Source organism: Delphinus delphis, chromosome 14, assembly GCF_949987515.2.
Source record: "Delphinus delphis chromosome 14, mDelDel1.2, whole genome shotgun sequence".
NCBI classification, from domain to species: Eukaryota; Metazoa; Chordata; class Mammalia; order Artiodactyla; family Delphinidae; genus Delphinus; species Delphinus delphis.
The window spans coordinates 9,714,915-9,740,053 of record NC_082696.1 but is presented as its reverse complement, the minus strand read 5'-3'; the positions used below and the strand labels follow the sequence as shown (position 1 = coordinate 9,740,053).

At 46.6% G+C, this 25,139-nt stretch overlaps 1 protein-coding gene across 4 annotated transcripts in view; it reads left to right on the top strand.

Annotated features, from left to right (window-relative positions):
- The window catches only part of ZDHHC14 (zinc finger DHHC-type palmitoyltransferase 14), a 275,052-nt gene that overhangs the window by 204,985 nt on the left and 44,928 nt on the right, over positions 1 to 25,139 (top strand). For all 4 annotated transcript variants that reach the window (XM_060029718.1, XM_060029719.1, XM_060029716.1 and 1 more), the window contains exon 3: positions 988 to 1,146. In XM_060029718.1, the coding sequence (XP_059885701.1) occupies positions 988 to 1,146 (159 nt within the window). The remainder of the gene's footprint in view (positions 1 to 987; positions 1,147 to 25,139) is intronic.

Sequence of the window (25,139 nt, the reverse complement as noted above, 5' to 3'; positions counted from 1 at the left end):
CAGATATTCTTGCTGTTCCCCATTTACCCATGGCCTTCTGTTCCTGTGGCGCAGCTTGTGACCTCGATTCTTTGTGGCTGTGAGGGGTCTAGATGAGAAGAAATGTTTTATCTTCCTGTAGAGCAAGGGTCCTCAACCCTGCAGCACATTAGAATCACCCTGGGCAATTCTGATTTATCGGGTCTGGGGCAGGGTCCCTGCCCTAGGGGAGTTTGAAAAGCTCCCTGGGTGATTCTTATGTGAACTCAGAGATGAGAGCCAGGTTATAAGATAAAATGAAACTTGAACAAAAAAAAGTACATATTTGTATTTTCTTCAACATTTAAAAAAACTGGTTCTAAAAATTAAAAATGCTGTTCAGACAATAAAATATAGGAATTGTTTTTTTAAATATACATGGAATGATTTATTTAAATATATATTTAAATCTGTATACCCCACCCCCCAACCCAATATCTGGTATTTTTGAGGAGGCCAAGGTGCAAAGTGGGGAGATTCTTGAGCCGGCGTCGGAGAAGCGAAATGTTCCTGATGTAAATATCACGCACTGTATTAATTAGGACAGAGCTAGCTGGCGTAGGATCCCCGTGCATGTGTGCACAGTCATTCAGGGGGCCACAGTGTATGTCTCCAGGGTGGCCTGCGGAAGCGGGGAGACAGTGGGTGGGGTTCAGGGGAGGCTCCCACCGGCTGGGCGGGGCCACGTGTACTTGCACCCCATTGGGCAGAACTCAGTCACGTGGCCACTGCAGCGTGTGTGGAATTGTCAGCGCAGCCCCAAGCCCTCGAGGAGCACGAAGGTTGCGGGACGGCCAGCCTTCGGTGTCCTACCGCATTTGTGTGTCTAGGGGTCAGGTGCCTCCCAGCAAGGCGCTGGCTGTGGGCCCTGCACTTGGAAATGCAGATTCCAGGCCTACTAGGTGCGGGAGCCTGCAGAGCTTAAGTGCTATGTTAAGCCCCTGTGCTCTTGTCTTCTTTTCTCCACAGATATCGCAAACGGCACCAGTTCAGGGGGGTACCGCCCACCTCCCAGAACCAAGGAAGTCATCATCAATGGCCAGACTGTGAAACTTAAATATTGTTTCACCTGCAAGATTTTCCGGCCCCCTCGTGCCTCTCATTGTAGCCTTTGCGATAACTGCGTAGGTGAGTAGAACCAGAAATTGCCTCTGTCCCACCTCTAATGTTTGTGCTAAAACGTCTGTAGCTGATGGAGTAGAGATTTCCTGTGAATAGACCTGTGCTAAAGAGAGTCAGCATGTGTGTCTCTTTAATCCTTCAGAACTAAACAGCTCGATAATAGTTAATATTTCAACCGTATTGCCTCCTGCCCCTGATCCCATTCACCAAGGCTAGCGTTGCCAAATCTTTTTTCTTTTTACATCCTGCAACACCACGAGGACAGCAGAACGTCCTAGGCCTTCTCCTCCCGGGTACACAAGACCAGAGGGGGCGTTCTTTGTGCCTTGGAGCTGCCGGTCGGCAGACACTTGAAATAAAACCATTTCACCCCTAGATCCTCCATTGCCCAAGGAACTGGCTGCAGGCATAGCCAGACTCTCCCAGCTCCTCAGAGGAGCATTGTGCTTGGGTAGCCGGAGGCATCTGAAGCCCAAGGAGAGGAAAAGGGGAGAGGCCAAGAGACTTCTGGGCCTACAGTTAGGATCGTAACAGGCTAGGAAACAGGCAAAGGGAACAGCGTGGAGCACAGAGGGCCTCAAATGTAAGACTTGGCCCTACTGTTAGGCTGCCACCACCCCAGCGCAGGATTTTTACAGCTGACGTGGGTGCCAACCCCTTGGAATTACTTGGGCAGCACTTCCTGTCACTTCAGACTGAGTGCTACTACCCACACCCACAGACCATCTTCCCCCCTGGGATGGAGCTTCTCAGAGATGAGTTTGGCAAGGAGCTGGTGGAAGCCCCAAGTGACAGGAAGGGTGGTGAGAAGTGGACTGAGGCTTTGCCACACGGGGGGAGACCCCCAGTTCTTCAGTCCCATAGCCTGCCTCTAAAAGGAATAACCAGGGATTTTCCTGGGCGAATAGACGTGGAAATCCTGTTAACCTCACACCTGAAAGGATAGAACACCTCAGAACAAACCTTGTTTCCCTTAGTAACACATTATCAATTTCCAACCCTTTTCGAGCCTATTAGAATTTGTAGTCTCAATTCTTCTTCAGAAAAAAAAAAGTTATATCATGTTTCCTGCTGTGCAAAGCCATTTTCCTTTTATTTGTCTGAAATTTACTTTATCCTCACTTTAATAATCTACAGTTTGGTAGAAAGCCCATGTTTTCCCTCTCAGGCCTTTTTTTTGGTTTTATTCACTTGGAAAAATTACTTTTAGCCTTTGCCTCCGTAGCAAAACAGCATGGAATTTTGTTGTCTTTCCCAAGTAGTAAGAACCGGTTAAGAGCCTGGAATCTGGTACCCAGTGGCCTGGGTACGAATACTAGCTTCATGACTTAGACAAGCAACCTCAACTCTCTATGCCTTGGTTTTCTCATCTCTACAATGGTGTCAATAGGAGTGCCTACCTCATGGGATGGTTAACAGAGTAAATGAGTTAACACATGCAGAGCACTTAGACCAGTGCCTGGCTTTGGGCAAATGCTCTGTGATTGTTAGCTGCTCTTCTGTTATTACTACTGCTCCCTTGACATTTTTGATTGGCTTTCTCTGGCCCATTTCTTGATCTACTGTATCCCTTTACAGGTATGGTGACCAAACCTATACCTGGTCCTCTATGTGAGGACACACACCAGGGTTTCTACAAGGACACATGACAGCCTTTGTGTGATACCCTTCCTGATGACTTCAGCCCCAGTGGCCATCCCATGCCCTTCTCGAGCATACTTTTAAGCCAGAGCAGCACCGTGGCCTAAATGTCTTCAGGGGAATAATCTGTAGGGATTCAGAGGACCCTTTCTTGGGTTGTAATTTTGATATTATATGATGAAATATTATATGATGGAATATATATATATATTTCGTTCACATAAAATCTTTTGCATGTCTTCTCCTGGAGGTCTAATGACTTGTTCCAGTTGGCATTTATAGGAAGGGAGTTGTTTCCTACAAACCTGAAGAGTTTACGGGGCATCTCCTTCTCTTTATCATTTATAAAAATGTTTACCCATTACTAGATACTTGACTGTCAGTTGGTCTCAATCTTCTGTCTTCTGTCTCTAGGCTAGATTCCTAATCATGATAAAACATTCCTCTCTATCTCACAGTATTTTAAAATTCTCTTCGGATCATACTGTAAAACACTTTCTGAAAGTTCATCTAATTCCCTCATGTGTCCCCTCCATCACCCATAGGTAAACATAGGTTCACATGTTCCTTAGATGAATTAGATGTAAAATCATCTTACCAGAATTATATATGGAGTTAATGGTGTACTTCTCCTATAGTATAACTGTATAAGATAGTACCCTTTCTTATAGAAACTACCAGCTGAGAAAATAAGAGCCATCAGTCTGTAATACCCAGGAGCCCTTCTGATAGGTCCTGAGCAACCTTTCTGACAAATCCAAGTCACATGCTAATCCAGAACTCCACAAGCAAGCATGGGGAGATGCAGAACAGCAAAGGGAAAGGAGAGGAAGCGGGGAGGTTGGGGTGGGCTCAGAGGAGGAGACTGGATGAAGAGCTCATTGACAACAGCTGCCTCCAAGCATCATTTGACGGCCCTAGCGCTGGAGGTTGGCAAACCCTGATCAGGGCCCCACTGTGTGGAGGACAGGTGAGATAAATAGCATACAGTTGATGTAAAATAAAGCTACTCACTGCACTCGGGGAACAACGACACAAGGACTCAAACCTACATGGTTTTGGTTTTCCAGTTCATTAGACTACATTTGGGCCTTTGGTGTGACCCATTAACTGACCAACGGATTGGACCTTGTGCATTTGGGAAAAGAGAGTGGAAAGCAAATGTCTCCAACTGAGAAGTATAATTGCAGAGTTTGCCACTATTTTATTTTTAGATAGAAAGCTTTTATTGAAAGAATTCTACTTTTTGCAGCCACGGGAAAAAAAGAATACAGTGATGTGCTGAAAGCCAGGGTCTACACATGTGGCTTCCCTTCCCTTGTAATGAATGGGTTTGGCTTGGTCCTTCCTAGGCACACAAATAAGTGTCACTTTGCACTGGGAGGGGGGAGAGGAAAATGCAGCTTCGCAGGCAGTTCAGAAGCATATTTTTCTTTGTTAAATAAGTTTGAAATGAGAGCAGAATGGTAGGGGCTGCGTAATTGGAGTTGAGGACTAAGGGAAAAGCTTTCTTGGGGAGCAAACTCTGTTACTAACATAGAGCAGGTTAGCAAAGCCAGGCGGTTGGGACATGGCTGTAGGGACAGACAGACCCAGAACTGAATCCTGGTACTGTCCTTGGATAATGTTGGAACCTGGGCAGGTTATCTGGCCACCCCCACAGGGTTTCCACATCTGTAAAATGGGGTGATCCTAGTACTGCCTCATAGGTTTCTTTTAAGGATGAAGTGAGACAGTGCCAAGCAAGCCCAGACCTGGCGCGCACCGAGGGCTCACAGAGGGCTCGCCAGTGGTGTTATCGTGCGTAACAGGAGAGCTGCCGAGCTGCTCCCGGGGAACTGCATAGAGCAAACGTTGTCTTCACAGAATGATGGGAGTCCCCTTGTTTTCCTGTAATCTGGGAGGCTTTGGGTGATCTGCAGCTGCAGGAATGAATATATCCTCTCTCTCTTTGTCTCTTTGTCTTTTTTTTAATCTCTGTTTCTCTCTCATTGTCTCTCTGTGTTGCCATCAGATCGCTTCTGCACATTGAAACAGAGCATTGGGGGTTGTTTGTTCTTCCAGGCAATTTTTTTTTTTTTTACATCTTTATTGGAGTATAATTGGTTTACAATGGTGTGTTAGTTTCAGCTTTATAACAAAGCGAATCAGTTATACATATACATATGTTCCCATATCTCTTCCCTCCTGCGTCTCCCCCCCTCCCACCCTCCCTATCCCACCCCTCCAGGCGGTCACAAAGCACCGAGCTGACTCCCTGTGCTATGCGGCTGCTTCCCACTAGCTATCTACCTTACGTTTGGTAGTGCATATATGTCCATGCCTCTCTCTCGCTTTGTCACAGCTTACCCTTCCCCCTCCCCGTATCCTCAAGTCCATTCTCTAGTAGGTCTGTGTTTCCAGGCAATTTTTGACGTTATAAAATATTTTGACACAACTGACGGCTGGGGCCAAGGAGCCACCTCTGCTCGCTCAGACCCTTAGGATCCCTCAGGTCATTAAAGGAAGAGTAACAGAAGGAGCTGGAAAGCAAAACATACCCTTGTGAGGTCTTCTCAGACTCACTAAGTATGTTCCAGCCCCAGCTGAGCCCCTTCCACATCGCCCCAACCAGGGTGGACCCTTTCAGGGAAGTCTGTCCTTTGGGGGGCTCTGGCCCAGTGCCAGACAGCCAGCAACTTTCCCTGGCATTGGGTATTTTTAACACAACCGAAACCCGTAATAAAATGCGATTTACTTGAAAGTAATTTATGCACGCACTGTGAACTAAACTAAGTTTGCTAAACACTAAAAGGAGCACTGCAAGCGTTTGCAAGCCTGCTCTACGGGAGTCTGTCTGACTTGGACCAGCCCAGAGGCAGCAGCACCTGGGTCCCAGACCTGCTGCCTGGTCCATCTCTGCTTCCACCATGCCATGTCTGGAGGTGCTGTGAGGACAGAGAAGGTGGTGCACGAAGCCCTCGAGCTGTGTCAGCCGCTGCAGAGCTCTCGGCGGCACCAGCCTCCTCCCTCATCGGGGGCAGGGGGGGGTGCCCTGGCCCCATTTTCACCTGTCCCCTTCTGTCATTTCTGATGTGGATGGCGCAAAGAACCTCCAGACACCCTCTGCAGGGACTCAGTGCCCACTTACTCTTGTTTTTGGGAGAGCTTCACGGTCGTCTTCAAAAGCTCACTCTCCCTCTCCTGGGCACTGTACTACGCTCTCCCTTCTAGCCCACAGTGTCTCCCCCTCCCCGCCCCCACCCATCCAGCTGCTTCCTCTGAGATATTGGTTTCTGAGCTGAGACTGCAGATGTCTTGTCTGTTGCGTACCCTCTGCTGAGCCCAGTTACTGCTTCACAGTTGTACTCAATATTAAGAGGTCTGAAGTATCTGAGATTTAGAATCACAGCTGCCTTCTGGTGTGGGGTAGCACACTGGCATTTCTTTTAAACGATTTGGGTATGGTGAGAAGGGTATTAGTTTTACATAGGGAAGCATATCATTTGAAGGGAATGGAGCAAGCTGGCATTTATAGCCTCCCAGGGACCCCAAAAAACGAGGGATTTACTGTGCCCCTCCTAGTTTCCAGTATCCTTGCTTTTTACTGACATTTAATGAGCACCTGTGTGTCAGGCACTGTGCTAGCATCTAGATGCATCAAAATAAAATACAGTCCCCAAGAATGATTCTTAAGAACAGACCAAAGAGAATTCAAGGCCAGAAAGCACTGTATTTATCATATTACATGGATCAAAAGAAGAGTAATTTTATGTTAGTAAAGAGTACATTTAAAAATTCAGTCATCAACATACAGGCATCAAATAACATGGCATCAAAATGCATAAAGTAAAGATTGTTAGAAAACGCACGGATAATTTGGTATAACATAATGCTAGTGAGAAACAATAATATACCTCTGGTTTTGTTGGCTCAGGTAAACAAAATAAAAGTAAGAAAATAAAAGATAATGAATATATAATTAATAACTATATGCTGAACTTTGTTTCTGCAAAGTATACTTACCTTTTTGAACTGATTGTGGAACACTAGCAAAATTAATCCTACTGGCTGCACAGAAATTCCTAACTTCCTAAAAGCAGATATTACACAGACTGTGTCACCTAATGACATAACAATGAAACTAGAAATCAATCACAAAAATATAAATACACAAACCTAACCAATTTTAATGTTTTTTAAGAACCTTTTCATCAACTCTTGGGTGGCAGGGACTTCAAAATTGCACTTGTGGAATAGTCAGAAAATGACAATAAGAACAATGCAAAATAAAACTTCATGCCAGTCAGAATTCTAAATTCTAACCGCACAAAATAGTTAACCTAGGCAGAAAAGGAGTTATCTGGAAAACTATCAGGTAGCTCATAGAAAGGAAGGAGGAGGCTGCGGAACCAGGCTCGGCAGCCTGGAAGAGCCGGGGGAGGCTCCTGCAGTAGGATGTCCCAGGAGGCGCGAGCGCCACAGCAAGATGTTTGTGACACCACCCCTGAGTTCTGACTCTGCGGCTACCATCAGCTCGGAACTGTGACTCTGTCTGCAAGGACCATGGGCTCTGGATTCAGAGATCTGCGGGGTGGGAGCCCCTGGGCCTGTTTCATTTCCACACCCAAGCAGCCAGCGAGACGGGCCAGGGGAGGTAGCTGCCCCACTTTCAGCTTCTGTAACAGGGGTGGAGGGCGGGGCCTACCTCCCACCTATTTTGGGATTCTCCACAAACAGGAAGCTTACTTGGATGGTGGACGGCCAATGAAATTAGAAGTTTTCAGAAGTCTAGTACAAAAAACAAAACCGAATTTAGAAGCAACTAGAGGAACAGAGCAGCCATCTCAAGAAGATAGAAAAAAGAAGAGCAAAATAAACTTTAGAAAAACAGGAAGAAAACCATTAGTAACCTAGAAAACAGAAAGATAAATATGACACCAGATCTAATTCTTTGGCAAGTAAGCAACAAAAAGATAAACTTCTGGTGAGACCAAAGGAGAGAAAATAACAAAATGGAAATAACAGATTCAAGTGAGACATTCTCTCCACAAACTTATGTATAAATTTAATGCACTTTGAGGCAGGAGACAAGATTAAAAATGTACAGTTTGACTACCAATACCATTTTGGGAAAATTATTGGATTTTTGGAAACTGTTTACTGTTCATGTGCGGGCTGCCCCTAAGCTTTCCGTGGTGGCGCACAGGCTGGGTTCTTCTGCTCCTGAGGGCTTCCAGCCCCTTTGTGTTCATCTTTGCTTTAGTTTTTTTCTTAGTGTCTGGAGTTTTATCCTTTTTGGTTTAAGCAACAGGTCCTGTAACTAAAAAATATATCAAACAACCTAATTAATGCTTTTGGATTCAAGACGTTGATTATGTTTCCACCCTCTCCCATTCACTGACCTCTCTGGAGAGTTTCTGTTTGCCTTAGACCAGCAGTAATTGTGTCTCCACCTCCGACTTGAAATGAATAAATACAGACGTGGGATCTTTTAGCTGAAAACAAACTGGGAGGTTTTTCTTTCCACAGATAATCTATTGTAGTGCACCAAGGGTTTAATGAAACTTGCAAAATGACAGATAACTTCAAGGCATATTACTGTCATTGTCATGTAACTCACACTGTGCAAGATTGTGGAGAGAGCCGGAATTCATTTCACGTCTGTGCGGAAGACTGTTCATAAAAGGTTTTATTCATTGATATGAAGAAACTCAGAGCCAAATGTAGCAGCCTCTAAACAATGTAAAGACTTTGGGGCGTGTATTTTTGGCACTAACTTATTCCCGGTTTTCTTATAAGCAACTCAAGTCCTTTTCATAAAGTGATGGGAGTTTTAATTAAGTCTCTCGTTATCAATGATTCGTTGTTATTAGCTCAAGTGACAGATGGCAGAATTCCAAGTAACCTTCCTGACTCATTTGACCATAAAATGTCATTCTTTCCTGGAAGACTTTCATCTTCTCTTAATTCAAATTGAAACCTTTCCTGGTTGTCAGTACGTTCTTTTTTCTGTCTCTTCCTACCAGTTCACATTTCCTGGATTTCACTATTGGTTCCCGTCTCCTGGGAGCCAATAGTTCTTCTGTTGGTTCTTCTGTAACCTCTTCTTGGCCACCCCCCAGCTCTTCTCTTGGCCTCCCTCATCCTCCATGGATTCTTCATGCTGTAGCTGGAGACACCCTTTTGTTTCAGCCAGATAAGCTGGTCCCTTCTCTTTCTCAACATGTCCTTCCCACAATTTGAGCCCCTGTGTTCTGCCACCAAGAGTTTCTTCCAAAAAAATTAAAATCAGGAAAGTCTAGAGGTGCTTTTGAGGCAATAACCAAAATAAAATAAAATTCTACAAAGTCTCTCAACTTTCAGAAGAATTTCCTTCATAACATGTTTGTCATAGGTATAAGTACATGTAAGTAGATGTAAATTCCTCAAGATGGAGTACCCAGGCCTGGGAGTCTGCATTGTAGCAAAGTAAAAGGAGGTGGGGGTTATGCATGGTCAAGGTTGAGAGCCATGGGAACAGACTTTCTGTGACCCTCTCTGGGATCCATCACTGAGGTCAAGCCATCTGGGGGTGTTGGGGATTGCTCATCTCTCGTGGAGAGCAGCGGCCAGCAGTGAGGCCTCCTATGGGAGGTGGCCACTTGCAGAAGAGCACTACTATGGTGATTTGCACCCTTAAAAAATTAATATTAGTAAAAAAGCTACCATCTTTGGAGCCTGTTAGAAGCCATGCATTGCAAGTTTCATTTTACAAATGGAAGTTCATCAGTATTAGTACTTCTTCTGTAACTCACCTTAGGGCCATAGTCCCTCTGTGTGTCTGAGGTGGACATTGACATGGCCTGACAACACGGGTGAAGTCCACCAAGCTGAGTGGCTGGGCCAGGGCCCAGCGGGGGGGAGTTGAGAGTCAAGAGGAGGAATCAGGCCATATCTGTAGAAAGCTCTGTAAAGCAGGCGTTCACCACTCATCCAAAAGTATTTCTTCATTGGCTGGTATATGCAAGTAGAATGCAAAGAAGTGTTAAGATGGGCTTCCTGCCTTTGACAAGTTTTCTGCCGACTCATGAAAAGTGAACTAACATCATAAAGAAATATTTTAGGGAGTTCCCTCGTGGCCTAGTGGTTAGGATTCCAGGCTTTCACTGCCGTGGCCCAGTTTCAATCCCTGGTCGGGGAACTGAGCTCCCACAAGCCACACGGCTCAGCCAAAAAAAGAGAAAAGAAAAAACAAACTGTTTGACCAGGTTGTAGCACTCAGGATATCTAGTCTGATCTTAGGAGGGTCATCTTAGACCAACTCCCGTGAAGAGGAGAAATGGGAGGAAAGGCTGGAAAAATTCAATAGCAGTCACACTGAAGCCCTCGGGTGCCTGTCGAGAAAGAGGAACTAGACTCAGCCACTAGTGCATCATGCTCGAGCAGGAACCTGAGATGGTCTGATCTCACACATCAGTGTAAAGTGAATTGGTGAGATGTCTTAGTTAGCTCTTGGCCAGTGATGCAGTATGACAGACACCCTCCAGAATCTCAGGGGCTTTGAACAAACAGCCTTTCTTTTCCTCATGGGCCTGTGGGTCTCCTGGGGCAGCTCTGGGTTTGGCTCCAGGCATTGCTCAGGTTCAGGCTTCTCAGATTTGATTCTGGGACCCCGGCGGAAGGGACAGCAACTGCCAGGCGTGTTCTCCTCACTGGGGCCAGTGAGGGGCGGTCACCGGACCACATGATGGGGGCCAAAATATGCAGTGTCTCTTACAGCCTCTGATTACGGCACATCTGCTTAGACTCCATGAGCCAACCAAGGCACATGACCGTGACCAGGACCTGTCAGTGGGGCAGGGAAGGATACTGCCCCCTCAAGAAGGGGAGTAGTGAGTATTTGCTGAAATACAGCAATCTGTCACATGCAGGGAGACTCGAAGGCCAAAGATCAGTTACTTTCTAAGAAGCAGTTGTGTGTCTCATTCATCTTTTTAAAGCAGATGGCGCCTTAGAGAAGATGCCCAACAATCAGTTGTTTACTTGAGTTGCCAAGAATTGAAATTGGGCTCCAGCAACGGATTTGGGAACTAGGGAGGGTTAAGGATGCAACATACTTTACCAGCCCCAGAGTTTCTTCTTCCAAGATATTTGTGGCTGTATCAGCCCATCCGGCTGTTCTCTGTTGGGTGTTAAACAATAAATGTTTCACCAAATTCCACCCACTATTTGTAGGAGTTGGGCAGGACTGAGCTGTTAAAGGTTGGAAACTTGAATAGTGAAAAATAACCTGTATGCTTTAGTTTTGAAAGCTTAATACACGTTTGGACATGGTTTTTAAAAAGCTATAAAAATAATTCGGTTTGTTGGAACAGATTAAATTTTATCTTATTTTTAAAAGGTTGAGAAGTATTTTAAATAAAGGACTAATGGAAATTGGAATAAAGGAAGAAGATTCACTTATATAAGAACCTAGTACCTATGAAAATGTAATTATTGTCTTTTTTGATAAAAGAAGTGAAATGGATACATAGAAACGCTTTATACTAAAATAACTTTCATTTTATGAAGCCGTCATATATTTGCATATGGCTTCTGACTTTTGGAGGTAGTTCTGTGTATGTTATCTCATTTGCTGCTCACAACCAGCCTGGCCATTAGTCGAGGTAGAGAGTATCACCCCCATGTGCTACGGAACTCAAATTCAGAGAGGGCAGGAACTGTCCATGGTCACACAGCAAGACTCTAGCAGCTGGAAGCAGAAGGCAGCCTCCTAACCACTGTGTGAAAGTTCAGAAACCACAGACCTAGAGCAGAGAGAAACCCAGCTGGGCCTGAAAGTCAGCAGCAGGTGGACGAGGAAGACCTAAACACATGAGACAATGTAATAATTTCTCCTCCAGCCTGGGAGAAACGCTCATCAGCCACCAGTTCGTGTCCGCCATGCGTGAGGCTCTGTGCCGGCCTGGGCTGGGGTGCAGCATGCAGAGAGAGCAGGAAGCTGAATCACACACAGTCACCAGCCTTTAAAGTCATATAAAAGCTGCAGGGAGGGTGGGGAAGGCAAGTGTCTGGCACGACCTGGTCGGGCCCAAGCAAAGTCATAAGTAAGCTCAACTTGCTAGTTATTCCCCAGGATTATCAGGTTAACACGGCAAGATAGATGTATAAGTACTTTAAATTTTAAAACATCTCTCATAGATGCATATGAAGATTATATTCCCCTCCTGAAATTATACTGCCTGAGCATCCTAGTGTTTGTATAACAGAGGCTCTCTGTACCTTGGATCAGGCCTTCTCCTCCCCAGCATTCCTGTTAGGCTTTTAAGATCCCAGGGGAGAGTTTAATGGATCAGCAGGTGCCGGAAAGCTGATGGGACACCGCAACTTGAGTGGAAGCAGTGAGCCCCAAACCTGAGGAAAGTCACTGACCACATGGCCTGGACAGAGAAGGTTCCCCAAAAGGCCCAGAGCGAGAAATGAGATGCCACGAGGACACACAGCAGGACTGTGGCCCTACTGCCGAAGTGCAGCCTACTCCCTGGGCCTGACTCCCTCCAACCACAGGCCTGACCAGCGCTGAGACCCTTGCTTCTCAGCGTTGCTTAGTGCAGGGATTCCTGCCCTGGGCACCATGGATGGGATTCAGGGGGTCCAAGAGCTTGGATGGAAAACTCTGACATCTTTAATCTCACTAACCTCTAAATGAAATTTAATATTTCGTTCAATTATGAACACAGGCAGCAAACCACATTAGTTGCATTCGTCACCACTGGAAACCACAGACATTTTCATATGACATTACAGACATTGAAAATAGATCATTTACATTTGCTATTTCAAAACCACAGTAGTTGATAAACTGTAGCTCTTATTATTTGGCATATGAATAAATAAGCTTGTATCCTACTGTGTCACAACTTTGAAACTAGGTTAAACTATTTTGAAGATGACATTTATTACTGATTTCAACATTAATAAGGTGGAAGGGTGCATGGCTTCATGAGACTGCTAACAGGGTTCATGGCACACAAACTAAGTTAAAAGTCTGGTTAAATCTTGTCTAGACTCTGCAGTTGTTAGAAAATAGACTCCTTAAGATGACAGGTAACATCTCTCCACCCCACCAGAGGGTTGGTGTTGATTTTTTCCAAGTAATCAGCAGTAACGTTTATTTCAAGAATGCCATTTTTAAAAGCTGCTTTTTTATAAAAAGAAAAACTTTGCTGGGCTTGTTCTTCCTTCCTCTCTTTCTTCCTCTTTCGCTCTTAACCCAAACACAGGTGTGCAGAGCGCGCATACACACACACGCTGTCTCTCTCTCTCTCTCTCTCTCTCTCTCACACACACACACACACAGCTTCCTGCGCTGGGCAGTCAGGCCTGGGCCACCCACCCACCCGGGGTGCTTGCCAGCCTGGTGTCCAGCCTGCTACAGATTCTTGGTTGTTTTCTGGGAGCATCTGTGTCACCCTTTCATTACAGAGGAGAGAACAGAAAGCTCAGGGGCAGGACGAGGACTGTGCCGCTGGCCTTTCCCAGCCTCCTCCCCAGCTCTGTGCTCTTGGGTAAATAGGGCCCTTCTTAAAAATTGCTGAGAATTTACTCCTTCCCATTGTTCTTGCCTCAGGCTGTTGATGCTACTGAGAAATATTGGGAAGATAAGAGCCCTTGGCATAAAGAAATCTAAATTTTCCCTCAAGAAATAATACAATATTATCTTAAATTTGAAGCCAAGGTTGTTTCCAAGCCCCACATGGGTTTTCTCATGGTTTGTATCACATACATTTTCATTGAAAGTTAGCAAAAACAAGGTAGTGTTACAGAGTGCAGGCTCTTACACATTCAATTCACAACAATATCGCAGTAGAGTGGTCTGCCATTTATCATGGGATAGAAGTAACCAGTTTTCTATCAAGCTGTTTGTGCCTGAAAAACCATTGCCTATTACTGATTTATGGGTTTGTTTTTCAGTCCAATAAATTGAGCCCAGAATGCATTGTTTTCATCTTTGATCATGCTGAATATTTGCTGTAGGACAGGAAATCACCAGCACGTGTGCCTGAGGCTGTTATAATGCTGTGCTCAGGGAAGCGGGGAGCCTCTAGGCTAGTAAGCCTTTAGGGCTGTGCACATGGCCATGTCAGCACTTCACTGGCCCACCTGTTTAAGGAATATCCTCTGACTGCTGCTGGTGTGTCAGGCTCTGTGCTAGGCAGGCACTGGGGAGACGATGGGGACAGGGAACAGCACAGCCCTGCCCGCAGAGCTTCCCTACCAAGGAACTCAGGCAGATTCACAGACTCCTGTGGTACAGGGTCATGTGGGAGCGTACGGGAGAGGTTCCTAACCCAGAGGAAGGAGCATCCCATCTGAGACCAGTGGATGCACACGTCATAGGAGGATGACCTGTGCAGAGGCGCAGGGCAGCGGGAGGCGGGCAGACCCATGGGACTAGAGAAAGTGGAGACTGCAGGCAGAGAGGGCTGCAGCCAGAGGAAAGACGCCTTCCAAGCCGCGCCAAGGGCAAGGGACAGTGGAGTGGCCTTATCAACCGTGTGTTTCAGAAAGTGCTCTCTGTCTGCATTGCAGAGGGTGAACTGGTGGTGATAAGACAGGGCCAAGGAGATGGGTAGGAGGGCTGCAGCTACCCTATAACTAGGGAAGTAGCCGTGGAGATGGAAAGACGGCGTGGATGGATCCCAGAAATCCTCCAGAGGAAGAAGCCACGGAACTAAGTGCTTCATTAAATTCGTGGACTTGGGGCAAAGAAGAGTGAGTTTTCGATCCCTCTGTCTCCTGAGCGCATGACTATTTCCCCATATTAGGAAATTAATGCTTTTAAAGAAAAATCATGTTCACATATTTTCCGTCAGTCATGACACAATGACCTGAGTCTATAAAGTACATAACTCAGTGTAACCACCGGAACCCTCTGGCTCTTGGTCCAGAACTGGATCTGCAGCAACTTAAACATGAGGACCCAGAGACAGTGACGTCAGCTTCAAGGAACTGGGTACCACGTGTGTCCAGCTGTGAGTGGTTGGCTGGTGTCTGAGGTCAGAGACAGTGAAGAGAAAAGGGGGGAAGGGGAGGAAAGAAATGCTAGAAAATAGTAGGAAAAGAAATACAGAAGGGAGGGAGCAAGAAAGGCAAACGTGGAGAGGAAGTGAGAGGTAGTGAGATGGAAGTGGCAGCAAAGGTGCTGGGTCAGAGCCGTCGGGGCTGAGAGGAAACAGAGCTGGGGGGAGACGCGCCTCACCTGGCTCGGGGCTGCCCCGCAGCTGCTCAGAACGCCAGCTGTGCCCACAGGGCAGCCCCCTATCCAGAACGTTCCCCACCACCAGCATGACCCCTCCTCCCTGCTGTCCAGCTGTTTACAAAGTGACGTCACGAAGAACTGAGAGCTCCGTGGTGAGTGAGGTGGGCTGTTGAATGGTCTTTAGCCAAAAATGTTTCGGGCTGCTGCTAACGAAGAGTCCACTTTCAATCCTGCCCTAAACAGAAAGTGTCTTTCCCCCTCTCCTGGGGCCTCAGAACAGAGAACAGAGGAGGTGGAGACAGTGCCGAGAGGAGAAAGCAAATCCCGCCAGAAGCTGCAGATAACAAGGGACCGTCCACGGACAAAGGCTGGGCTCGGGGCGAGTGCTTCCCCGCGTGTGGGGGAAGGAGAGCCTTGCCTCAAGGTGTCAGGGAACAGCAAGGGGACCCCAGAGGTGCATCTGGCTGGACCGGTCCAGCCTCCTAGACTTGCTGGCTGAAAGTCTTCAGCATTTCCTTGGAGAGAAAAACTCAGAGATAACATCATAACGTGCATTTGTAGAACTTCTGCCCATGGCTTTGTAGGGTGAGTCCTCAGGGAACCTCAGACATTCCCAACAGAGTCCTTCGCTGGCATCATAGAGGCCCGAGGGATGACCCCACCTCCCTTAAGTATCATTATCCACAGGCGGCTGAACTGGATAGATCCTACCTGAGTCAAGAATCTGGACCTAGAGTGAGAACAATCAAGTAAACTGCCCGCCCCCGTGAAGGTTCAGTGAGCTTGATTCTGTTCACATCCGCGGAAGCCTTCCCACAGCCTTGGGAGGCAGGGGTGGACGAAGCGTTCACACACATAAATGAGGAGTGGCAGGCAAGGTTGGCTCACACCCTGGGAAGCAGGGCTACCCCCAGAGCCCCCTCAGAGCAGCCCTGCTCTTCGCAGGTTTGGGTCCTGGCTTGCTGGCCTGTCGAGTTCAGAGCCACCCTTTGGGACAGGCCCTGTTAGCTGAGCTCTCACACGGAACCAGCAAAGCCAGGATGCTGACGTGTTCATCTTCAGCAAATGACTCTATGACTGGTCCAACTACTTGGGCAGCCAATTCATAGTCAGAAGGCTAAGTTATAATCATAGAATGAGAAATATAACCATCATGGGAAGCAGAACGTGCATGGCCAGCCCTGGGGCGGATTTCTGGATACTTGGGGCAGATATTCTCGTGTAAGACCAGGAGCCGTCTACGTGTATACTTCAGAAAAATGCTTTGTTAGAAGACTCTAATAGTTTAAAACAATGCATTTAAAGTAAATTTTAAAACACACATCTTTTCTTATTGTGTGCATTTATGTATTTAAAAACTGTTTTCAACAAAAGAAAGAGACTGTCTGTCTGGTGCTATATTTTGGAAAGTGCGTCCTTCACCAACAGGAAGAGTCTCAACCACAGGATCTCTGGGGCATCCGGGCACATTCTCAGCCGGTCCTGGATTGCTGTCATGAAATCAACCACAGGTCCATGCACTGCACACATGCCCACTTCTAACGCAAAGGTAAATTGGACCTAATCCAGAGAAAAGTGATCTTTGACCGTGGTTTTATTTTTAGCTGACCAAGAAGTGCTCACCTCATTTCTGCCTGTAATTGTCCAACGGCAGCTCTGTTTTAAAAACACTTCTTCGATACCCAAGAAAGCCACAGGCAACTACTTCGTGAAAGTCAGTTTCCGTTTGTCTTGCTCTCGCGGCATGTGTACCTCTTTGGCTCGCTCTGCCTCCCCTGATTTGTCTGTGGCTCCTGGCTTCGCGTCTCTGGGGAGTGAGTGTGCTCATCTCTGGTCTCGCTGCCTTTTGCCTTCCTGAAGTCTGTCTCTGCCTCTCAAGTTTATGTCTCCAGCTCAGGCCTCTCCTCAGAGCTCCAGAGTTGGCAGATGCACCTGCTTTCCGGGCATCTCCACTTGGAGAGCCCAGAGACACCCCAAGTCAGCATTCCCCAGGACCCACACCTCGCGGAGCGCCAACGCCGTCCATCGGTTGCACAAGGCAAACACCAAATGTTTCATATTTGGCTTCTTCCCCTCCCATCCTTCCCTAAACACCACCAGGCCCTGTACTTTTTCTTACTAGGTGGGTGCATTTCCCTCCCCTTACACTAGCATGGCCAACGGCAAGCTACCGTCATCTCTCACCTTGCCTGGGTGGGGGTCTCCTAGTGGACCCCGCTACCATCCCAAACAGAATCTGAGCACACCACCTCTCTCCTTGAGTGTGCTTTCCTGCTGATGGCTCCTAGGAAGGAGGCCCACATCCTTCACCTGGTCCACCAGATCTGTGCCCTGCCCCTCTCCAGCTCTGTGGTACCTCACGCCTTGCTGCCTGGACTCCAGCCCTGAGGGTCTCCTCTCAGTTCCTGGAAAAAGGCACATCTTCTCTGTGAAGTCCTCTCACGGAGGGCTCTGGGCTGGTTCCTAGGGAAGCACACTCCTCCCTGGGTTTTCTGTGCTCGGCCTTCACAGCTCTGGCCGGTTATTTGATGAAAACCTCTGCCTGGTGGACGTGTAAGCTCCAAGAGGATAGCTCTGTCTGTTCCTCACCAAGTGTTCTCAGCAACCTGCACCTCCCTGGCCTGCAGCTGCTCAGTTAACATGTGCTGAAGGAGGGAGGGAAGGACGGAAGGGAGGGAGGAAGGAGAAAAAGAGAATTGGATACTCCTCTGCCTGTATCTGCTTCATCTTTCCGGGGTACCTTTCTCTCAGTGACTAGGTTACTGTTCTCAACCGGAACAAAAAAGTTTCCTTCCCCCAGTCTAAACAAAACTCACCACTCACACCCTCAGACCTCCCAGCGGTACAATTGAAAATTTTTAGACTCCAAGAGAAATGATAATTTTTTAAATTAAGTCTGATCAGGAACTGGTACCCCTGATACAGTTCTGGGAGGATGGAAATGACAATTTAAAATGACTCAAAATGTATTTAGGCCTATTACAGATATAATTTATACATATATTTATTCACTCAGCAAGTATTTGAGGGCCTATCATGTACCAGCTGCCAATTTGAATAAAGCAGTAGCTTTCAAATTTTTTCCCCCTGCAACTCACAGTAAGAAATGCATTTTATATCGGGACTCAATTTACACAGATACTCAAAGTTTCATGCAGCCGTACTTGAGTATATGAGATGCCTTGATATTTTCTATTTTCTTCTTTTTTTTTTAATGTTGGGCACGACCAACTAAACTAATTTTATGACTCACTACTTGATCACAGCCCTTAGCTTGGAAAACCCTGAATAAAACATAGGCCCTTCCTCTATGTAAAGCAGCTCCCGACCTGTGGTCAATGACTGGCAGTTATGCTGGGTGAGCAGAGTACCAGCCTCAAGTGGGGCTAGGGTGTGGGGTGTATACCTTCGGGTCCCGAGGAGAGGGCACATTGAGCAAGCCAATCAAAGACGCCTGCCTTTCTGCCTTCTTAGAGCAACTCAACTTGAAAATTAGTTGTTGAAATTGGTTACTTCAGTTTCAGCAAACTAAACCAATAGGTCAACCATTGTTAACTAAGAACAGGCTGCAGGAAGCTGTATGTAAAGGCTGGGTGTGAGTGCATGAGGGTGGGAGGGACTGTCATTTTCATTGGATTTTCAAAGCATTGGGAAATAAAATATTAAGAATCAGTACTCTAGAGGTTAAAAAACAGAGCTTCTGATATTCGTGGAAGACAGTAGATGAGAGGGTGTGCAGTGTTAGCGTTTGCTGCCTTTGCCTCAGATGTCCCCCATCACATGGTCCTCCTCCATCACCCTCATCCCATCGCACCTCACCCAGGCCAGTGGAACCCTGAGAGCCTCTCCCGGCCCTGCCCGGGATGGAGCTCCGTAGCTCTAGCAAGTGGCAGCCAGGAGGGTTTTGCTACTTGCCCCAAGGCTCTCCATATGGAACGGGGATTTTGACCTACTGTTAAGTTTAACTCTTAGATAATCGTAATTTCCTCACTATACTTTGCTCTTAGCAGCTCTCTGTAAATCCTTTCAGACAACCCAATAGAATCTCTAGACATTAATCTACCACAAATCAGAAAACCACATTCCCGGGCCGTAAACAGTTAACAGGGCAGCTCAGTGGGTATGTAGGAACCAAGGCTGATTTAATGCTCTGCTCTTGCCATCTTGAAATTCTGAGTAATTTTTGAATATGATGCTCTATAGTTTCCTTGTGCAGTGGGCCCCGCAGAGTACATAGCCAGTCCTGACCATTAGATAGAATCTTTGGCCTGTTCTTTTGAGTGCCTGTGTTTAGAAAAGTAATTAGCAATCCGCTGACTAGACTGTGGTAACTCAGTGAAGTGCTGGCATGGTTTGTACAAACAACAGCAACAAACAAGAAAACAACACACTAGATTTAGGGTCTAAGAAGTCTGCTGACCTGATTCTGGTGGTGGGAGTATTTATGTAGTACTTAGTAGTCTCTGTAGGGCCACCAGTTAGCTCTGGGTTTAACCTGGGTCTATAAGAGAGCTAGCGCTTATCAATTATTTATAGAGTTTCTACTGCGGAGGCCTGCCAGCACTTCCTAATTTTGTGTAGAGTGGACACCATGGACTTCATTCTTGAAAAGTTTTATTTAGCCATACAATCCTAATGTTTGAGTGGGAAAGAAACCTTAATGACATATCCAACTGCTGGGGCCCAGAAACCTGCCTAGGTTACATCACAAAATAGGTATTTAGGATGAGGACTTCAGGGCCTTTAACTTAAGAATCCAATGTACTTTCAACAATGCACCACCAACAGAGCAATATCACATACTTGAAACTTAACTTGGGACTGCTTAGAACAATTACAGTGAACATTTACTAGCCGATTGTAATTTTTTTTTTTCTGGTGGTTGTAAACAGTGGGCCATTTTAGAAAAAGAAAATAATGAGGAAACCAATATAGAAAACAGATATAGATCTGACTGCTCTAGTTGAAGGGGAACAAAAGGTGGGCCTTCCAGCACCCAAGGAGCTCCATTTGGAAATGCATTAGCTCTGCAGACATCAAGGCTGCGGCTGCAGGAGCTGCTCAGGGAATACAAGCAAAGGGCTGCCATGGTCTTATTTGCCTTGGTGGTGCCTCTAGCAGCAGCGTGAGGAAACCAGGAAGGTTTCACGGTGGTTCATGAAAGAGGTCACGGGGTTGCTGCCATGGCCTTCAGAGACAGGGAGCAGAAGCATAAAAAGAGAGCAGGAATAATACAATGAACAATCCTGTTGACGGGCTGAATGGGAGGGGTGAGAGCCAAAGGCAGAAGTGAATGCATTTTCTACCTTGGGCAGCTAGATGCATGGGGGCACCATTTACTAAGAAAAGGCAGGTTAGTGAGGAGCGAGGACAAGGGAGCATAATAAACACAGCTCAGGACCCGCTGAATGAGCCGTGGCTATGGGACAGTTAGGTGGAAACGTCTAGCAGGCAGTGGAAAGATGGCATGAACTCACCCGAGGAAAATACATCGGTGAGAAGCATAAAAGCCCAAGGGTGGGGCTTCCCTCGTGGTGCAGTGGTTGAGGGTCCGCCTGCCGATGCAGGGGACACAGGTTCATGCCCCGGTCCGGGAAGATCCCACATGCCACGGAGCGGCTGGGCCCGTGAGCCATGGCCGCTGAGCCTGCGCGTCCGGAGCCTGTGCTCCGCAACGGGAGAGGCCACAACAGTGAGAGGCCCGTGTACCGCCAAAAAAGAAAAAAAAACGCAAGGGTGCACAAGCTAACCCTTGTGCTCGAGAGGAATGACTGGGCTTATCCACTCCCAACGGCACCCTCCCAAGCCTGGGTGTTTGTAGTAGATCACCAAACCCTGAGCCGAAGGGACACAGGATTGTGGAACCTCGGGCACATGCCCTAAAATGCCACCCAGGCAGCTGGAGAAGCGGGTACTCCAAGGGGGCTGAACGTCTGGGCAGAGTCAGTGTGCAGTGCGGATTTTGGAAAGCCCTACAGGTGACTTCTGAGCATCAAACACCCCTTCTGCTCATGAGTTCAGCTCTGCTTCTGTTCTGTACCAACAAAGAGGCAGCCAGGACTTGTTCGCAGAGAGCCGGCCTGAGCCACAGGGACTCCTGACTCTGGGAGGGCTGGACCGGGAGGGCGCCTGAGGGTCTTCTGGCCACGCCCACCTTTTAGAAACGGGAAACTGAGGACCATTATGAACATTGTAAACGTGAATGTCACCCTCATAAAAATAAGCCTTCCAGGTGACCGTCAGAACATATACTGAAGAAGGGTTAGAGGGGGAGGGTGTGCCCCTCTCACTCTCCCATCCAACATCTGACTACGTAACCTTGTAACACACAATACGTATATAATTATATTACCAGATGAGAAATTACACTTGTAATTGTATAAGGCACAATGCATAGCTGTGTTTCTTTCCTTGAGCTCGCCTTATATTTTAATACTACTCATAATGAAGTTGGGTCTACAGTTTCAACTTAAGAAAAATGAAGTCTCAGAAGCTTTGCAAAGAGGTCTCATTCTGGATAAATTTTTTTAAGAGAACTACTTTGGACATATCACAGTTTGCTTTTCAAGGGAAGCATCATCCATTCCATTAGGCTGCTGTGTCCTGCTCATAGACACAGCTCTCTGCACCTTAGATGATGTAGATTCTTTGCTGCAAGATCACAGAAGCAGGCTTACTTTGGGAAAGCGTGCCCATCCAGAATATAATTTTTCTATTGTGTATTGTAGTCAAATTAAAAGGTTTTGAAGAGCCTTAGAATTGCTAGCTTTGCCTGTATAATGTACCCATAAGTCAGTTCTGAAACCTTCACTTTGAGGATAAATTGACTGGCTTCAAAAAACATAGTAACTGGCCATGAAAGAACACCTGCCCAAAGAGTGTGGGGAAGTGGGAGAAGCAGGGAGTAGACATTAGAAGCAGCTCTAGACCCAGACGTAGCATGGAGGAGCCCTGGGCCTGTGGCCATTGCATTTGGTGTGAGATTCACTTTCTGTGTCACCTGTACTTGGGAATCTGTGCTGCCCACGTCAGAGGTTCGGTATGGGGCACGTGAGGTAAAGAATGTGAACAGGTATTGAAAACCAGAAAGCCCTACAGGTGTTTAAGCCATTGTGATGTAAGGTGGTGTGGATACTGATGTCAAGGCTTGGAATTTCTAGAGAGGAATGGAGACTAGAGAATTCTAGAGAAAGCGGGGTGTTGGTTGATGGCATGAGCTTGTTTTTCAGATTCAGAAGATAATTGTTTTATTCTGTGGAGAATTAAGGAGACCTCGCAGGCATAGTTTCTGGCCCTGCAAACCCAGAGACGGAGTGGAGCTGATGCTGAGAGGGGCCCAGAGAGGTCAGGGAGTGGCCGCCCCAGAAGCAGACTCACTAGCATTCAAGCCCTTGCTTAGAGTGGAGCTTGTTTTAGAGTTTCACAACTTAGCAAGTTACAGCTGGAGAACTACTGAGGACCACCCATGTACCAAGACTGTTTTCCTGAGGATGTACAAATTGGAACTTATATTACTCATTTTATCATAATGATGCAGAGCCCTAATCCAGCAACTAAATTCCAGAAAGCTCAAAGACCTCAGTGCTGGGGCTCTAATTCTTAGTCTGATAAAGACAGAGAGCTCTGGGAGGGGCTGGAGGAGATAAGGGAAGGTAATTCTCCTGCCTCCTTAGAATTTACTCTTCGTTTGATGACCCTCCTGGGAATTGTAGGGTTTCCTTCTGCACCACAACAGGCTGATTTACTTTTTAAAATAATCTCATTTCTATTCACTTTCTTATATCTCCTTTCAAAAATTATTTATATCACAAACTAAACCTTTTCTCCCTCACTTTCTTAGAAATAGCAACTATTTCTCTTTGCTTCCTGTAAAAACCTTTCCCCCCACCCCTTTTCTCAACAGCTTCATCTTTGTTTCTAATCAGCATATCTACCTCATGGTATAAGTTGCTTCAAAATGCATCTCCCATGCACGCTTGTCTCTCCTCCTAGAAGCACAGAATTTCCCCAACAGTGGAAACAGGAGTTAAAAGCAAATGGTAAACAACCCTAGAAAATTAGAGGAAACAGAAATATATTAAGTTGCCCTTTTGAGGAGCTGAAGGGACCTTAGTTGGCCGTTAGTCAAGCCCCCTCATTTGATGCCCAAAGAGACTCGGCACTGTGCCGGGTAGTGGCAAAGCCAGGGCAGAGGCAAATGAGAGCATGCGGGTGGGGTAGGGGGTATGGTCCAAGGTTATGTTAAATTGTAGTGTAAAGGTTACAACGATTCTACATTTACTAATTGGTTTTACATTGAAAATTTTTAGATTTTTTAACAAAAGGAGCTAGAAGCTGCAGAATCTTAATTTATGGGACACTGGCAAGGACTCAAGACCAGAAGAATCCCTACGGGTGTTAATAAAACACAGAGTTGCTTTACATTTAATTTTACATCTCAAAGGTGTCTCGGAGCTTATTTAATCCAACTTTTTACATGTAAAGAAACTAAGTCCCCGTGTAGAAGAGATGTATTGATACTTTAAGGCCAGAGTTAGTTAATATGATTTCTTGATTTTGTTGCACCATAAAATTAAACAGATAGAAATCATTTTCAGAAAAGGAGCAAAGATATGTTGGGGCGGGGGGGGGGGGAACCTAAGAAACCTTCCCTGATACATCCGTTTGCCCCACATAACCCCCAAGCCACACAGTCTCAATAAATAGTGTTTGGCAAGCAGGTTTGTCCAATCTGTATGTCTCCATAAGAAGTTCGCTTCTTCTTTTTTTTTTTTTTTTTTGCGGTTCACGGGCCTCTCACTTGTTGTGGCCTCTCCCGTTGCGGAGCACAGGCTCCAGATGTGCAGGCCCAGCGGCCATGGCTCACGGGCCTAGCCACTCCGCGGCATGTGGGATCTTCCTGGACCGGGGCAAGAACCCGTGTCCCCTGCATCGGCAGGCAGACTCTCAACCACTGCGCCACCAGGGAAGCCCAAGTTCGCTTCTTCTGATGTTCACTTTGCTGAGAATGAGGCCATCTTTTCACAGGTTAGATTACTTCTTGATTGAGGGTGGGCACCCAGACACGAGCTAGGTCTTCTCCACATCCCCCAGAGGGTAGATGCCCTGAACCAGAAGAAGCCCAAGGGACCACCGACACAACTGCCAGTCCCGGTGTGGCCATGGTCCGCTCTTGTTCCCATTCCTGCTGATGTGCTGTGCCTGGAGCTGCGGGTGCCCAAGTGTGCTTCCCCAGGAGGGAGGGGCCGGGTCCTCAGGGCCCACCTGGCACAGTGACCAGCAGGGAACTGGCATGGGAGGCGGGAACAGGTGGTGGTTAAGAGTACAGGTTAGGGGGCTTCCCTGGTGGCGCAGTGGTTGGGAGTCTGCCTGCTAATGCAGGGGACACGGGTTCGAGCCCTGGTCTGGGAAGATCCCACATGCCGCGGAGCGACTGGGCCCGTGAGCCACAACTACTGAGCCTGCGCGTCTGGAGCCTGTGCTCCGCAACAAGAGAGGCCGCGACAGTGAGAGGCCCGCGCACCGCGATGAAGAGTGGCCCCCGCTCGCTGCAACTAGAGAAAGCACTCGCACAGAAATGAAGACCCAACACAGTGAAAATAAATAAATAAATTAATTAATTAATTAAAAAAGAGTACAGGTTAACACTTGGGCTCCAATGTCAACTCCTCTGTCTGCACGTTCCTCTTATGTAAAATGGGCATAATAACATCAACCTCACAAGGTTTCGTGAGAATTAAGTGACGCAATTCATGTGAAGTACTTAGCACAGTGCCTGGCACATAGCAAGGACTCAATAAAGTTTGGTTAAAAGTGAGAAAAGGAGTGGAGTTAGCAGGTGAGGTTGCTCTCCAGAAATCATTAAACACAGTGGCAACGCTATAATTAGATTTTACCAAAAGATCTAGAACAGCATGAATTATTTAGTGTCTAAGAATATGGTCCTCTGATACTTGAGCTAGTTTCATATTTAAATGTTCCTATTACATAACTTTTTCAGTTACGTGGGAACCATAAAGGCCACGTAATAACACACGTACCACTATATCTCAACATTCATCATTCTAAAGAGGCAGAAGAGACCTCATGAGGCAACATTTTTCTAATTTTGGAGGTAAAAAAGTCCTAGGTTTAA